Raw genomic sequence first — 17,500 nt, forward strand, 5'->3', positions numbered from 1 at the left:
TCAAAGGTTGTTTGTTGTTCTTTTTTTGCCAAATAAAGCTGTTGTATTTTCGCTGTCAAGGGGTGTTGATCTGTACTTACAAGCGTTAGCTGCTGTCTGTTGTCCACGCTATTTTTGTCTGTAATCACCGAGGGTAGCCGTTTTCTGTTCTGTTCTTGCTAACGGTGACTGCTGTCTGATTGGCAAAAGTTGGTTTTCAGGATTGGAAAATTGTGGTTGTTGTAGCCTGTTACCGTAGGTTGCGGTAAAGGGAGGCAATCGTATGTCACCGTCAGTTTCAATTAACTGTATGTTAGTTGTTGAATCTGGTGGAAAGTTAGCAGAAAGTATCTGTAAACTGTCCAACGTTCCTCTTTCAGCATGTACGCTGAAGTGTGTCACAGATTGCGCCCTTTTCTGCTCATTCTCCTTACTCTTGCCTTTATCTTTCAATTGCTCCCATGGTTTCGTCACCAGGTCTTTCTTTTAAGCCTGTTACTCGGCATTCTTTAACTCTGATTATTTACTCTTCCTCACCTTATGTTTTCGCTTGCTTTTCTCCATAGCACTTTCCTCATGAATTCTGTAATTCGTCTTTAGAGACTTTTCCCTCTTCTACCCATTTTCGTATTCTCTTACTAACATATTCTGCATATTCGTCTAAGGAATTATTCTGATCTATAAAATGATGTACCGTAAGTCTGTTGATCATGGAAGTTCCAAGAAAAAGAAGATACAATGTGCAGGATGGGTCATTCCATTTAATTCTCTAAAACTGATAGTGGCAGTTCACTTTGCAACTTAAGTATGAGCTTAAAAATGAGAAAAGCATGCAATTGTCAGTTTATTTCCAAAGATTTTATTCACCTTTTTTTTTTATTTTGTTTTTGTTTTTTCGTTTCGCTTTCAGTTAAAATGTTTTTGTGTCTTAAGTTTTGCCTCTACTTTTTTCATGCAGACGTATAGGTACACTTTCATTGGGTCAAAATGTAATTGCACTTGTTAACTTTCACTGTAAAGTGATGCTCCATCATGCATACTTCATATAACAGTTAAAATTTGCAATAAAGGCGCCAAAGAGAAAGGGCCTGTGCAGTCAAAATTTAAAACTAGTGACGGAGAGATAGGGATCCTATTCTAATCAGGTACAAATTATTTGAAAGCATTGTTGTAAATCACAAGTGAAAAAAAAATTAATAAAAGTGTAATAACTCTACATAGAGGGTATTTTAGCGGGGAATTCAGCCCATTCAAGTACGTTTTGATTTTGTATTCACTGCAGGATAAGCGTTCCAAGGTAGCATTCCTGTTGGGTGAAAATGTTTCAAAAGAGAAAAGAAGACTTGCTTACTTTTCTCTCCTGTGGCAAGAATCAGCAATGTTCCTCTCTTTCTCTCCTTGTCCAGTGTTCCAGTCAATTTCGATTTCAGCCCCAACGTCGAATGGCCCTCTCAAAGGCAACGACTTTTTGGCAGTACACTTTTGTCAGAGTCGAAATAAATGCAACCTTTGATAGTCATCTTGTGGAGCTTTCATTTTCTGTGCGAATACACGGACTAGTTAACGTCAGGGATTCCAATGTCAATTTCGAAATGACCCTTGTGCACAACACAAGATAAATCATTTGTACCTGTTTGAGATGAGGCGAAGTGAAAGCAAAAATGTTTCTCCTACAACTCAGGAGGCAAGCCAACCTGAAATCAGTAGGGAAAAAACACGGACCATGACCATGACCGCGAAGATCAAGGCGAAGTTTACACTGACACTTTAATTCAAAATTTAATGGCAAGTACTGCCCGTTGTTCCGATCAAACAGAAGTGGTGAACCGAATACAATCTCTAAATAATGACCAAGATTTTAAAGAGATGTGGCTAGAAGCTCGGGAGCAAATCATAGGCGAGGATGAGATTTTCTCATCACAAAATTTGATGAATGTTTTGCAGAGGAAGAATGGGAGGAAGTAGAGGAAGATTTGCAAGGGAATTCTCAAGAAGATAATGGTGATTTGGATAAAACGCCTTTGCATCATGGATCCTCTGTTACACCATAGTAGAGGGAGACTGGTTAGGAAAGCCGGTGAACTTCAAAGGAGCATGTCTTTGTTGAGGTTTTTACTTGATCATGTGATGCTGACCGTGCACATGAAATTTTCAAGATGGTGAATAGATGGAGAGGTAAAGTGTGTTGAATTTTCTGTTTGTCTTGAGTAATAAGATCGTTTAAAGTGCTGGAGAAGATTGTAAAAAAACATGCCTGGTGAAAACTGCACTGTCTTTGGCTGTGGAACATGAAGAAGGGTGAAAGGAATCGGTATTTGGCAGCTACCAGCGGCAAAGGATGAACCACACAAGAAATGGGGAGCAGACTGGCTCAGGGAAATAACTAAGATGCAAGAGATTGATCAAGATTTCAGGAAAAGGATAAAGAATGATAGGGTTTTTCTGTGAAAAGCATTGTCTTCCTGAAGACATAGAAATATGTAAGTTATGATGTTTTTTATTATTGAAGAACTAGTTATAGTCATCGTTACTTTGTCATGTTTGTCAGCCTCATTTAATTTTCTCCCACTCATTTTAAACCCGATTCCTTTTATTTTGAACTTCAGTTCATTCCACGAAAATGACCAAAAGGAAGCCACAATCCGGTGCCATACCAAAGCTTCACATGCCTCAAAAAAGCCATGAAAGCACCAAACCGCCTCCGAGACCTGCTCGAACAGAAATGAAAGATCTGGACACCGAGGAACAGCCATCCGCTTGTTACAGGGATTTTCCTGAGCTTTGCCGGAGAATGGAAGTATTCAAGTCACTAGATGAATGGGAGATCAATAACCTATCAGACAGTGCTGTATTGAGGAAAAATGAGGTGCCTTTCCTGCTCCCCAAAATAGAAATTATTCTCGGTTTTCACCCACATGACAACCGTTGCTACCCGCCATGTTGGAGGACAACCAAGCGTAAACAAACACACGAGGTCTACTGTTCTGCTTAGATGTCGGACAAAAACATTTTTATTTTCATCATGGTCTTGTGTTTAATGGCGAAGTGTCGCTCTAGAACTGTTCGTGATAAAGAAATTTCTTTATTTCGAGTTCCTGCATTGGTAAAAAATAGAGAAGAAGCCTGCAAAGAGCTGTCGATTGAGCGACAAAGGAGGTGGTTGTCTGCCATTAGCCATTAGTCTGCCAACATTTTGTACAGGGAAAACGGGCAGCCTTTTGGGATAAATGGAACGGTGACTGGGTGCCTACATTCAATTAAGGCCATTCGAAGAAAGTAGCATGCAGCAATGACGAGGTACAGATGGCGTGAGGCGAACGAGCAAAAGAACGCTGAAAAAGACAACACGAAAGGGAGTCAATGGAGAGAGCTGCTAAATTAGCAAAGCTGAATGAGAATGGAGATAGCAAAGAAAAGATTGAATTTTATTTTCCATCGACATCGAATGATAATATTGAAAGTGCCAGCGAACGTGGAGGCCAACATTGCGATCCTGTGTCTGAAGTTACCACGAAACTCATTGGACTTCAAATTGCGGAATCAAGCACCCAAACATCTAAAACTGTTGTGCCTCCTGCTTCCTGAACTTTCATTTCCGGTCGCGTTGCTATGATACCAATGACGCCAGCCCGTTGCTAGGGACCTCGTCCGCACGTGTAAAAGAGATGAGTTGAGTTTTTGACAAAATGTGCGTGAGAAAGTGATGTTGTTGAACGTTCTGAATGTAAAATCGGAGAATAAAGTTGCACAAAACGAACCAGCAGAGTTTTATCGTCGCCCAGCAGCGACATTTGGTCCTTCGAGCCGGATATTGTGAAATCAAGGGGAAAATCGCCGAGTCAAGGTGTAAGACAGCTGTGAAACTGTGTGTAATTGTGTGTAAAATTTATCATCGAACCACCTGGTTCAATACTGTGGAAGAGTCATTCAAGTCGTGCCAAGATGAGTCCCTCGAACAGAGAAGAAGGCAAAACACCTCGACTGTTCATGCCAAGTGAGTCTACTACTTCAAGTAAACGTTCCGTTTTGAGAAAGAAATTGCGAGCTGAGAAGTTAGCACTGGAACTAAAAATAGCCGAGCAAACGTTCGCAAATGAGATCGAGTGTCTGGGAGCCGAACAACAGAAGCGTGCAAAGCTCTTGGAACTTCAAAAGAAAGCTGAAGAATCAAGATTGGAATATGAGTTCGGAGATGCCATCGCCCAGGAGGAAGGTATGTCAAATAAAGGTGATATTGATGAAGAGTTAAATGAATTACCTTCAGACAGTGTGAACGATCGGGTCTCACGCTTAGACCTGGAAATTACTGAAAACAATGTTGTTGAAAAACCTCACATGGAGAAAGTTAAATCCACCAAACCAGAGGTCGTAACAGAGGTTTCTAGTGAGCCCCGTAAAAAAGAGACATGTGAATCTTTTATTGCTAAAGGTGAAGCTGAGTTGAAAACCTCTGCCACAGGAGACCCTAGTGTGCAAACGTCAAAGATAGATGAGTTGTTTGAGAAAATGCTGCCAGCCTCTATGAAAATCGTTAAACCAAGCGTGCAGAAGTTCAATGGAAATCCACTTGAGTACTCAAAATTCAAAGCAGCATTTAATGTTGAAGTGGATAAAAGGAAGTTTATGATGCAACAGAGAAGCTTAAATTTCTGTTAGATTCTGTGGATGGAAGTGCAAAATCATGTGTAGCGAAATTCATGCCAGGTTGAGATAAATACGAGGAGGCATGGACTGCGCTCCAGGAGCGTTTTGGTCGTGTATACACAGTGGTATCAGCTGCGAAGAAACGTATAGATCAGTTTCCGACCATAGTGAAAGAAAATAGTGTGCAGATCCGGCAGTATCAAGAAATAGTTTCTGAATTAATAGGCATTTTCAAAGAGCATAACTTTCTTCACGAGCTTAGCTCGCAAGTCCCTGAAGCAACTGTTTCTAAACATCCCATACGCCTTTGCGGGAGATGGGTCGAGTTTGTTGAAGGAAAACCGAAATTGCCAACCTGGGATTCATTTGCAAATTGACTAGAGAAAGAGGCAAAAATTAGTGAGTCCAAGCAGCAGTGGATGCCAGAGAAGAGAGAGTGGAATCATTCAGATACATCTAAAGTTGATAGGCGTAAGGCAGCTGACAAATCCCTACCTGGGCTGTTTGCAGGAGCCACGGGAGAATCTTTACATGCCAGCTGTGGAACAAAGTGCCCAATTCACCAGTCCACTAATCACACTTTGCAAGAGTGCAAACGATTTCAGAGAATGTTTTCAAAGAAGGAGACAGTTGTCGAGGAACACAAACTATGCTTATGTTGTCTATTACCCAGTCATCGTCTGCGTAAATGTCGTAGTAAGAATAGATGCAAAGTTGAAAACTGTGACATGCGTCATCATACCCTTGTACATGAAGTCGACTTGAGATTTATTGAACAGGCAAAAGCGAAACATGAATCAGAACAAGTGCCAGAAGTTGAGAGAAACCCAGCTCCTGTCTCCCTGGAAGGTAGAGACTCATCACCACGTCAGGCTGTGGAGCCTTTTGAGGAGTATCAACAATCAGCATACATAGGTTGTGAGACTGGTGGTCTTGCTTTGGTTGAAGTACCTCCCATAGTTGTCTTTGGAGAAACAGGAAAACAGCAGGTGATGGCATTGCATGACTCAGGCTGTAACACAACGCTTATAGATGAAAGCTTAGCGCTCTCACTTGGGCTTCAAGGCAAAGAGGTAGATCTCGAAATTCAAGGAGTAAATGCGCCATACGCATCTGTGGAGGAAAATGAAGCCCCTTTTGCCAACTAGTTCAGGTAAAAACATACAAGGCGTCATCCTCGTTGAGGACAGTGGCGTTGTTTCCGACCCTGGGCGTGTGGCCGAAGTCTTTAGTGATTACTTTGCCAATATTATCCAGCTAGGGCATAGATCTGACACTGATTACACTGACCATCCGAGTATAAGGGCAATAAGCAATGTTCGTTTCTCAAGCGAGTTTAATTACTCCCCAGTCAGTACTTCATATATCTGTAACATTTTAGATCACCTTAATCCGAGAAAGGCAGTTGGGGTAGACGGCATTTCACCACGAATCTTGCGTTTGGGATCCCCAGTACTTGCCGAAAAGGTGACTAATTTGATCAACTTTTGTATCCTGAATCGTTCATTGCCGTCTGAATGGAAGCAAGCGCGCCTTACTCCTGTCTTCAAACGGGGAGTTGACACGGACAAAGCAAACTACCGCCCTGTCTCAATATTAACTTCGCTATCTAAAGTGTTTGAGAAAGTCATTTACGACCAAACTTGGAATGCATTTCATAACGTTTTGTCTTCAAACTTATCTGGATTTATGAAAACTCACTCTTGCTGCACTGCATTGCTAAAAATGACGGAAGATTGGAGGAGCAGTATTGATAACAAGGAAGCTGTAGCGGCGGTCGCTGTGGACTTGAGCAAAGCGTTTGACGCCATAGACCATAGCCTTCTGCTCGCGAAGTTGAAGGCCTATGGCTTTTCTACACGTGCCTTGGAACTGATGTCCACCTACCTGCTAGGTCGTCAACAATGTGTCAGATTAGATGGCGTATGCTCTGACTTCAAAACAGTTAAACCTGGCGTTCCTCAAGGTTCACTATTAGGTCTGTTGTTGTTCAACATATTCATTAATGATTTGAATTTTTGTGTTCCTAATGTCTCACTGCGGCTGTACGCTGACGACACGACTGCCTACCTGTCAGATGTATCTCCCACCATTCTAGAATTTTCCTTCAACAAGGATCTCCAGGCTCTTTCGTCGTGGTTTGAGTCCAACTATTTAACAGTGAACTGTGCTAAGACTCAAGCATTATCTGTCGGACCCTGTGCCTATCATTATTCTTTATTTCTTAATAATGCTCAAATAGAATTTCTCCGATCTATTAAGATTCTTGGAGTAACTTTAGACAAGGACTTATCCTATAAAGAACACATATCAGATCAACTAAAGAAAGCCTATGCCAAGGCTTCTGCTCTGAGAAGAATAAGGCGTTTTCTTCCTCATGATGCAATGATAAAACTTTATAAAGCATTTATATTACCTCATCTCGAATACTGTGGTCCTTTGTTTGTAGGCATAGGTACGGGTCAACGCAACCGTCTCGAAGATGGCAACTGTTATATTTTGAGAACATTAATCGGGGACAACAAGTCAATGTCATACGACGAACTGCTCACTGCGGCTAGCATGACATCTTTATATTGTAGGCGCTTACATCATGCGTTAATACTTCTTTTTAAATGTCTAAATGGTACGGGTCCTACATATATTGCTAGCCTTTTTAAATACAGGCATACACCGTATAGGCTAAGAGGCGAGGGCTTGAATTTGGAATTACCTAAATTTAATTGTAAATTTAAGAAGAATTCTGTCACTTATTCATTAACTAAGTTATGGAACAGTTTGCCTTCTCATGTGCGTCTTTCGAGTGATTCTAGTGACTTCAGAAGTAAATTGCAGGATTGCAGTTTTTTAGAACGTGTCTTATAGTGTACAATCGTAGCTTTTAACTGCTTTTAGAACGAGTTTTAGAGTTTTCCAAGTCACGTTTTTAGTATGTGGCTTTTTGTTGTTTTTAGACTTGAATTGTATTATATGGCTGTAATTATTATAGATTTTATTTATACACGTTCGTATTTTGAACGAGTTTTATAGCTCTTTGATTGATGATCAGAAGGTGTTTGCTTCCCAGCACATCAAGAAATGCCATGTCCCACGAGTCGGAAAAGAGGAAGTCAAGTACTCCTTGCGAGATGTGAAGACAATTCCTAGCCTGAATGGTCCGGATCAGAAGTTGAAGTGGTCAACAATCAAGCATGAGTATCAACATCTGAAGAACTTGGACTTGCGTGACACTGACACGGGTCCAGTGCAACTCATAATTGGAGCTAACAACTCTACCAAAACAAATTCTGAAACACTCAGGTCAACCGGAACTTGACAGGGTACCTTATGCAGTTGAGACCCCACTTGGATGGGCGGTGACTAATTGGTTACCTGGTGAGCGAAGAGTGGCATCTCCATAAAATGGGTTCAAAGTGTATGAAAGAAGTTCAGTTGAAAATGAGGAGCTGAAGCAGCTGGTCATGGCTCAGTCAGAGATAGAAACGTTGGGCGTGGTCAAGCTAGCTGATCCAACCCGTTCAATTGAGAACAAGCGAGCATTGTCACTGATGGAAAAGACAACCTTTAAGAGTGTGAATGAAGATGCGTATGTGTCAGGTCTACTGTGGAGAGATGAGGAACCATCTCTGCCCAACAATTACGGAATGGCAAAGAGGAGGCTACAATCCCTATAGAAGAAGTTTGAGAGCTGTCCCGAGATCAGAGAGAGATATGCAAAGTCAATCCAGGATGACATTGAGAAGGGCTATGTGAAGAAACTGAGTGAAGGGGAAGTACGGTGCGATAGTAAACTGACTTGGTACTTACCACACAGATTTGTCATTAATCCCAAAAAACCTGATCGCCTCAGAAGAGTCTACGATGCATCAGCAAAATTCATGGGACAAAGTTTGAACGATAAGATCTGCACAGGACCAGATCTTCTGTCCTCTCTGTTTGGAGTTTTCCTCAGGTTTTGCGAAGGAAGAATTGCAATGGCCGCTGATGTGAAAGAAATGTACCATATGCTCCGTCTCCCTGATCGCGATAAGCCAGCATTGAGATTCTTATGGAGAGACTCTCTGATAGAAGAACCAAGGGTGTACCACTTCGAGAGAACAGTGTTTGGAGAAGTGTCTGCACCATCCAGAGCGAACTACACTATGAGGCGAAATGCTGATGAGAATGGGGAAGATTTACCTTTGGGTGTGAAAGCTGTCTACCAGCACTTTTACATGGATGATGGTCTACCGTAAACAGATTCTTGCGAGGAAGCTATTGAAATGAGGATGCAGATGACAGAGTTGTTGCGTCGTGGAGGTTTCTGCCTACACAAGTGGCTGACAAATGACCCAGACGTCTTGGCAACCATCCCGGAGCAGGATAGATCTCCACGATTCCTCGAACTGAGTGAAGATAAGTTACCAACAGACAGAACCTTGGGGGTCATTTGGGATGCCCAAGAAGATATGCTCCAGTTTACCAAACTAAAGGATGATCCAGGTGCGACGAAGAGGAAGATCTTGAGTCAAGCATTCTCTGTTTGGGATCCACGAGGACTTCTCCCATTCTCAATCAGAAGTAAAATCATATGAAGTACGGCTGGGATGACGAGTTGAAAGAAGCTGATCTACGAGAGTGGCGTGAATGGCGCAAGGAAGCAGAAAAGCTTGATGAAGTGAGAATTCCGAGAGCTCTTATCCAAGAACAGAAACCTGTACAAGAGACTGCACTTCATGTGTTTTGCAACGCTAGCCAGAATGCTTATGGCGCGTGTGCCTACTTAAGACGAGCGTTTATAGATGACACAGTAGAGTGTAGTCTTATAGCAGGAAAAGGCCGTGTTGCTCCATTAAAGTCACAGTCTATCTGCTGATTGGAGCTTAAGGGAGCTTTAGTTGCTGTGCGGTTAACTCAAACACTGGTAGAAGAAATGGTTACAAAGATAGAAAAGATAACTTTCTGGAGTGACTCCACCACAGTCCTACATTGGATCCACCAAACGAGCTCCACTTACAAAGCATGCGTCGGTAACCAGGTGTCTGAGATTCACACAATCATGAGTAGTCTGGAGGCCACACTAGGGGCGGGCGCTGTGAGTTGGAGATATGTGCCGACAGACGCCAACCCTGCAGATGACATCAGCCGGGGACTAAGTCCTACCAGGAGCCATAATCGGGGATGGAGAGCGTAAGCGCGCGCCATTTCTAGTATTGGGGTTGGCTCCATGATATGGGACAATTATTCTATTTTTAGAACAAATTGCGCCATCGCGTGCGCGACACGCACGTACATTGCTGCGAGGATTTTCGCGGATGTCGCGCAGGGAAAATGGCGGGCGATATTACCTTCGTGAATGAGGCAGATATAGGATTTCTCTCAGCAGTATCGCTTCCAAATTTAAGCCAAGCCCTCCTTGACAACTTCCTTGACCTTGACAGTGAACATGAAAGTCAGGATGATTCAGAAGACGAGTGGAGTGACTTTTCCGACCTATCGAGTGGAAATGATTCGTTGGACATGTCTGGGGAGGAATCGCCTAGCAGAGGACAGAAAGATGTAAGGAGGAAAAAGGTACCAAAAGCCAGAAACAAACAGGGGAATGAGTCCAGTAAAGAGAAAAGGAAAAAGAGTTCTGGAAAATACCTTTCTAACGATGACGTAAAAAGGCTGGAGGAGACTCTTAAGTCTTATGTTTTGAGTGCACAAACACATTGCGAAAATGAATTAAGAAATGAAAAATCATTGTCAATATTTCCAGTTCGCAAGCAAATGGTGTCCACCCTACTCAATAGCGACACGATCAGGGTAATGTTTGTGAAGCTTTGTCGGGATATTTACTCCAAAATAATTAAAGCTTTCACCGAAATATCCAGCGCTAAGGTGAAAAACAGTGACAAAAGGGCTTCGTTTTCAGTTATTTGTTCCCAATTGTTGTTGACTGTGGAGGAATCAGAAGTCTGGAGAAACATGAAAAAGATAATTGTCACCACCATTCAGTTGCAGGAGAACGAAACAGACGAAGTCAACTTTCATGCTGCCGTTGTTCTTAACACCATCTACTGGGCACTTTACGAAAATTTTCACAGCGCAGTCATGCAAATTAAGATTGACACTGACAAACGGAAAACCCAAACAAATGCAAGTGAAGGCGCGGACACTGTTGTCGATTCCGACTTTGTGGACGTTGCTAGAGTATCTGGGGCGGCGCTGCACAAACTACGGAAAGGAAGAGAAAAGATTGTTAATGGGCGGAAAGGAGCCAGGAGAGTTTCAGAAGCGACAAAGGAAAATTATGCAGCCGAAGTTAAAATTATGTCTGAAATGGTCTGTTCTGCAGAGGAGAAAACATCTTTGCCATTGGGTCTAAAAAGGTTGGACGAGGGAAAGTTGACTTTCTTCAATAGTAAGTTTACTGTTGTTTTGTTAACGTTAGATAAAAGAATAAGAGAAATGTTGACTGAAAAAAATCTGAAGAGATATCCAAAAAACCTTATGAAGCTGACAAAACAATCGGTTGCTTTAGACGAGGAGCTACAAGAGTTATTTTTGGCAGCATCAAAAAGGGCATGCACAGCACCATTTGAAGAGATTAGGGCTTGCTCCATATGGCAAGAGCTAGTAAAGAGAATATGTAATACCAGATTTAAGGAATTCTATAGTGCTCAAGAAGAGAAAAAACTGATTCAGGAGGGCAAAGTCGTTTCAGCCGACCAAAGCTTGAGGGACAAGCTGAAAACTTACAGTGTCGATAAGCGTACTTAATTAATTAAGGATGCTTAATAATATGATCTTACAAACTTAATTACGCTTTCTTCTAGGCAGCAGACCAGTTCAAGTGGTCTCTTTGTGATAGTTTATACTTAGGGCAACGTCAGCTTGCCTTATATAATATGACAAGTCTCGTTTTTACTGAAAAACAATAGTAAGTAATATAACAAAAGAATAACCAAAGTGACAGCTTGAAGAGGTCTTTGATCTTTTTATTGAGAGCTGTACTCAGCTTATCAGGTACATTGGTACTCCAACTCAGTAACTGTTAGAGCTGCAGAAAAATTAACCAAAAAAATGTGTCTGAGTGATAGAATAATGTTATTTTGAACTTGAAACTTGCACTCAATATATTGTATGAATTCAATGAAAGACCCATCAAAGGACTGCATGTCTTTATAGCACAAAGACATAATTAATATCTATAGTTCTCAGGTATGGCTCAAGTTTTGTAAGTTACATGCACACCAGTACATACCATTTTAAATATGTAATAAATAAAGGATCAAGAAAAGTTTTTAATATGTGCAGTCAAATGACTTTAAAAGACTATTTATAACTATTAATATATTTTGGTGTCACATTTTCTTGTTCCTATGTAAATGGTGACCAATGACTAATGCCAAAGTGCAGCCAGCTTAAAAAAGACACAGCATTTCATTAAAAAATTAAAATTCCAGGCTGAAATGAGATTTTATGACAAGAATTGTTATCTACTAACAAAATGAAATGCTTGGAGGAGAAATCAATTTACTTCAACTTCAGCCACACAACAGTTTTTAACTGTACTGAATGTACTTTTTTTCTGAAATGACAGAGGCACATTATCTGTTGTACTCCACCCAAGTGATTTGGGCATACTGTATCGAGGTGCTGTAAAACTTCTGGTATGTCTTGGCTAGCCACAATATTAACTCGTTTTCTTTGGATGGTAGGGAATGGGAAAGTATATACCCATACTGTAAATGCCCGTGGCTATCAAAAATTGCACATGCCCCATTTTCCCAAACTAAAATTACTACTGTCCTCCCAACAGACACAAAGATGCCAACTGATTTCTGTTTCATGCTTGCCCGTTCCCTGACATTTGAAATGACATCCTGGAAGTTATTACCAGTAATAAAAAAATCTTTGGGATCCTCATAAGAAAGGAGGTGTAGATCATCTCCAACAGAGCTGAATGCATCTTCTACATCAAGCCCACCAACTCCTGCAGCAGAAAAGCATTCATCAAAGATTTTATTGCCCCCAGAAATACTTGAAACCACATGACCAAACCACCCCTCTTCAAGAACTTTCTTTGGTTCACCAATCAACCCAGAGGAGAACTTAAAACCCATTACAAGGGCTATTAGGGTGCATGCAGAGCTACCTTGCCTACCCTGAAAAGTGCTTTGAGAAATTTGGGAGGGAAAAATAAATTCTTTAACACCCTGATAACCATAAGGAACAAAATGTGCCATGATTTCAATGTAAGGCTGTTGATAAACAGTGTTCAATGTGGACACATTTGTAGGGCCAGATATAAGGACCTCTTGGTCCCTGTAGCCCTTCTGATCATGACTTGTGGCTCTAGCAGTGACAAATATCCTAGAATATTTTCGCCCCAAATGGAGGCTACTGTTTATATATACTATTGCCCCATCAAAGGGAACACTTGTCTTCCCTCCAAGGACCAGGAGGGATGTAGTTTGATCTTTTAAATGCACATTTAAAAAATAGTAAACAAGATAATGTTAAAGTGCCTATAACCCCAAAATATTTTTTTCGCTTAAATAAATCTTTGCACCTGTTCGAAACAAACTGCACCTTTTAACTTTTTTATAGGCTGTAAAAGTTACGAAATCTAGCCATCATCTGTTGCATGACCGAGCTAGTAAGGGGTATGGGTCTATTCCTGGGTTGACGTCACAGACTGATTTACATCGTATTAAGTCTTTGTAAACAATAAGTTTGTGACATCAACCCAGGAATAGACCCGTACCCCTTACTTGCTCGGTCGTGTTACAGATGATGGTCAGATTTCGTAACTTACAGCCTGTAAAAAGTCAAGATTAGGGCTAAAAAGGTGCAAAAAGGCGCAATGCTTTTCAAACAGGTGCAAAGAGTTATTTAAGCGAAAAAAATATTTTGGGGTTATAGGCACTTTAATAAACAAGTTAATCTTTATTCAGCAATACCTGCCATGCTAAAAACTTTGCTGCACGTGCTCGTTTGGAGTTGTCAACATACTCTGCAAAGATTAAAAGGAAAACTTAGATGTAACCCAGTTTGTCACCCCAAAAAGTTAGGCGTGAGGAATCAGATCAAGGGGAAAATTATTGTAAATATACATACACTGTAAAAGTAATTATTATATACCACACAGGTGAATAGTACTTTTCAAGCATGCTGATTGGCTAGCTTGGAGGTGATTAACCAAGTACTATTCACCTCTGAGCAGCCGAAGAAAAACAAAATGGCTTTTGTTGGTAAATTATCGCAAATAAAGTTACTCTTTGGGCTGCTAAGTTATTCAGCTTGTGTGGTATATACACCTCAGTGTCAGTGAAAGTGGTGGATATTTATCTCCACTTCAGCGAATAATTGTTAATTATAAGAATGTCTATCATTTTAATTACAACTGTATTTTGGTGTTGTGTTTATTATGGCCTGGTTTACTGGTTAACTAGCATACAGTTGTTGGTAATCCAATGAAAGTTTAACTTTCAAGTGGCCAAATAAAAAAGGAGCTCTAATGAAAAAAGGTGAATGTAATTGAAGTTGATTCCAAAATGTTGAATGTTAAACATTTGAATCACTTCCTCATCAAACAGACTAGCTTTCATTTTCAACCATAATGACAGCCAGGTGAAGTGACCCATTGTTTGACTTTCAATCTTTTGATTGCTTTTTTAATGGACAAATGACTTAATACAGTTTGTTGAATAAAGTTTTTGATGTAAGCATACCTGTGTTGTTGTGCTCCTCTGCCCATTCTTCGAAATATCTCCATCCCTGTTGTATGTTTTTGAATACAGCTGACTCATTGGATCTTATAAACACATGGCTAAGGATTCCCTTTTCAAAAATGTGGTGGCATGCTTGTAGGTACCTTGCTGTTTCTTTCACAACATCAGTTTTCTCTGGGCCTTCACTTCTCAAATTTGCATATTCTTCCAAGGCTGCAATCATATAACGTTGCTGTAGAATGTAAAAGTAGACAAAACCACTTATCACTGTTCCATTCATAAAAATGGAAGCTTCATCTCAATTGTAAATATTTGAACCTTAATTATTGCCAGGATCTGTATATATGACATAAATTATCATTCTTTAGTCAATTTCAAGCTAAGGAATAGAACCATAAAGTTCTATAAATTTAACATAATTTTCCCTCTCTTACCTGCATTATCTTTGCAGGCATAACATTTAGTCTTGTCCAGCAGTCACGTTGCACATAGCTATACCTCAGACCAGGGACACGCCTACCCAGACCTTTTGCAGATCTCTCTTGATCCCTGTAATATTGATCAATTATTGGCTGCCAGCCAAAAGTAGTGCCTCCCTTCTCGAAAGCTTTTTCCCCTTGTTCCTTGAACTGTACAAAGCTGCAATGATGTTCTTCAACTGGACAATATAAGAAACAATAACACCCAGGTGTTACAAATTGTACACATGAGAATAATTAAATACTTGAATTATTATAATACCTTACCTGGTGAGCAGGGCATATCATGACAAAGCAGGTTTTGTCTGATCTGGTGCTGAATGGATTGATGAAACTGGCCTTGAACTGGTATCGTTCAGCACCACTGTCTTCTACTGGGAGCTGCTCATTTGCATAGCCACAAAGCCTCTTAAAAAGGGCTAAGTTACAGGAAGCTCCATCACCAACCAATAGAATGACATGGAACCGGTACTTTTCAAGGGTACTGATCACCTTGAAGACGATGTCATGTAGAAACTTTCCATCCAGGGGTACCTCACGGAGAAAGTAAGGCCCAGCAAACTCAAACCCAGATGTCATATCCCGCCAGTAGGTCTGAAGAACGTAACTTGCCCTTTGACCAGCTCCATTTTCTGAGATGAACAGGGACTCATAAACATCATGAAGACATGACCAGTCATTTTCATTCATTGCATAGGCAATGGCAACACCATCTGTGCAACGGATCTGAATCTTACTCTGCACCTGTTAATTACAACTTACAATTATTTCAAAAGCATTTCATGGTCAGAAATTCCAGTTAAAATATTTTTTATATTATGCAAATGAGGAAAGTGATGACATCATCGGTGGTTTCACTAAAATAGTACAACACTCAATCAAGAATACCTCCATAAATATTAAAAAAAATGTAAATCACAAAAGAAACAAAATCCACTGTGCCATTGCTATGACAACAGTTATGCTGCTGTTCCTGTTTCAATTAAGACTAAAATTTCCAGATCATCTTAAAGGAGGATAATTCACTGCCAATAATCTTACTGGGGAGAGGTAAGAAAAAATGCATGTAAACCATGTGTGAATCTCTGAGAAAGACCCTCTGTCCCAGTTTAAAAAGTTGGAAATGGAGATATTTGTTTTCCCCAGACAGAGACTGGATCCAAGAGCACTGCCATGGCAACAACATAGCAGGTGTCATTCTGTTTTGCTTGTGATGTGCATTTCTATTGATAAGTTTGAAGATCACTGCTCCAATATTTCTAGAGATATTCTTGATTCAGTATTTTGTTGTTCAAGTGGAGCTATTTATGACATGATCACTTTCCTCATTGGCATGATTAATACAAAAACATGAATATCTCTAAAATGAAAAAAGATATTCCAAATTATAAGGGAAATTCCATTCTTCTTTACTTTGAAAATCATTTCAAATAAGCAGCAATTATTTTGTACTGCATGGGCACTTTAAAGGCTTCACCAATCCAATAACAGTTTTGAGTTACTGAATGGATCTGAAAGTAACAGTTTAATTTACACTAACAACAACATAAAACTGTATATGCAATAACAAAAGGGGTCAGACGAAACTGCATATTGAGCTAGGTTTTTTAACTTTGTCAAATTTAACTCAGTTCATACTCCATGTTTCAACAATACAGCAAAAAAACGCTTAAAATTTAAATAGGTTATATTACTTCATGATCTGCAATGAGCCCTATAATGATTCAAATAACATCATTGATGATTGCCATGTATATGCATGTAGATGTACCAAACATTAAGGAAGATATAGTAAAACTTAAATACAGATACACCAATATGGCTGTTATGATAAGCAAAGGGAATACCCTCTATTCACCTTTGTCTCATCAAACAAGAGTTCTCCAACTCCCAGTGGCTCTGGTCTTCCACTAAGGACTGCAGTGGTTTTAAATTGATTAAACAAAGTGAGTTGCTCGATGATTCTTTCTTCATGGATACCTTCCTCTACTGTTCTCTTTGCCATTACCCTCTCCAAGGATCTCCTGCATGGAAGCTGGAGAATGTCCAGCTTCTTGAGGTCATCAAACAGGACCGGGCAGCGTGCATAAATAGCAAGAGCCACTCGCCAAGTCGCCTGAGTCCAACGATTAGATCGATGTCCATATCCTTTAATAGAACGTGTATAGAACAGTTTTAAGCTGAGTGTCGTAAAACCAAAATCAAACCAGTTTACTTACCAATTAGACTTCTCAGCTAACCTCAAATTGTGGTATAACCAAAACCAAAGCAATTGCCTGAGTACTAAATCAACACATCTAAATATCTGGGTAATACAGGATTTCAAAATTTAATGCAAGAATAGTTTGTAACAGAATCCCTTGTGATCATGAGATGGATTGGGCCTAGAAGAAAAAGCATTGTACATACATGTCTGTAGAGTAACTAAAAGCATTTCTTATTGATAAAATTATTAGTGTTCTTGAACACCTGAGAGGACTTCCATATAAAACGGAGAGGGAAGTATGTAAGAAATTGTGACTAAACCCTTGAAGGGGACCAGTGGCCTGGCCCAAGCTATTTAACCCTCTTGAAAGATACAACACATTTAAAAAGTACAGAAATTATTTATATTTTCTCCTCTTTTCCTCTGACATTCGCCCGAACACCCTAAGTGAGAAATACAAAGCCCTATGCAGGGGAAGAGAGGAGGGGGGC

At 40.3% G+C, this 17,500-nt stretch overlaps 3 protein-coding genes across 3 annotated transcripts in view; 2 read left to right on the top strand and 1 right to left on the bottom strand.

The window, feature by feature from the left end:
* The first annotated feature begins 5,042 nt into the window (after positions 1 to 5,042).
* On the top strand, positions 5,043 to 7,939 carry LOC138009620 (uncharacterized). The gene is made up of 2 exons (XM_068856674.1): positions 5,043 to 5,738; positions 7,673 to 7,939. The coding sequence occupies exons 1-2, from the start codon at positions 5,043 to 5,045 to the stop codon at positions 7,937 to 7,939; spliced, it is 963 nt and encodes a 320-aa protein (XP_068712775.1).
* A 145-nt stretch (positions 7,940 to 8,084) lies between these two features.
* LOC138009621 (uncharacterized) lies at positions 8,085 to 8,858 on the top strand. The gene is made up of 2 exons (XM_068856675.1): positions 8,085 to 8,209; positions 8,438 to 8,858. The coding sequence occupies exons 1-2, from the start codon at positions 8,085 to 8,087 to the stop codon at positions 8,856 to 8,858; spliced, it is 546 nt and encodes a 181-aa protein (XP_068712776.1).
* Positions 8,859 to 11,560: 2,702 nt separating this feature from the next.
* Positions 11,561 to 17,500, bottom strand: part of LOC138010825 (uncharacterized) — a 6,591-nt gene continuing 651 nt past the window's right edge. Inside the window, exons 2-8 of the mRNA XM_068857814.1 lie at positions 16,662 to 16,951; positions 15,071 to 15,547; positions 14,759 to 14,982; positions 14,325 to 14,556; positions 13,554 to 13,606; positions 12,488 to 12,583; positions 11,561 to 11,647 (exon numbers count right to left, since the gene is read on the bottom strand). Coding sequence (XP_068713915.1) covers positions 14,890 to 14,982; positions 15,071 to 15,547; positions 16,662 to 16,951 — 860 coding nt within the window. The 3' untranslated portion in view covers positions 11,561 to 11,647; positions 12,488 to 12,583; positions 13,554 to 13,606; positions 14,325 to 14,556; positions 14,759 to 14,889. The remainder of the gene's footprint in view (positions 11,648 to 12,487; positions 12,584 to 13,553; positions 13,607 to 14,324; positions 14,557 to 14,758; positions 14,983 to 15,070; positions 15,548 to 16,661; positions 16,952 to 17,500) is intronic.

The sequence above is a fragment of the Montipora foliosa genome, chromosome 7, assembly GCF_036669935.1.
Source record: "Montipora foliosa isolate CH-2021 chromosome 7, ASM3666993v2, whole genome shotgun sequence".
NCBI classification, from domain to species: domain Eukaryota; kingdom Metazoa; phylum Cnidaria; class Anthozoa; order Scleractinia; family Acroporidae; genus Montipora; species Montipora foliosa.

Excerpts from the sequence above, each read along its gene's own strand:
- LOC138009620 (XM_068856674.1), top strand. The coding sequence starts at position 5,043 with ATGCCAGAGAAGAGAGAGTGGAATCATTCAGATACATCTAAAGTTGAT. Across the intron at positions 5,739-7,672 it reads TAAATGCGCCATACGCATCT|AAGGTGTTTGCTTCCCAGCA; the intron begins GTGGAGGAAAAT and ends ATTGATGATCAG.
- LOC138009621 (XM_068856675.1), top strand. The coding sequence starts at position 8,085 with ATGGCTCAGTCAGAGATAGAAACGTTGGGCGTGGTCAAGCTAGCTGAT. Across the intron at positions 8,210-8,437 it reads AAGAGTGTGAATGAAGATGC|ATTTGTCATTAATCCCAAAA; the intron begins GTATGTGTCAGG and ends CTTACCACACAG.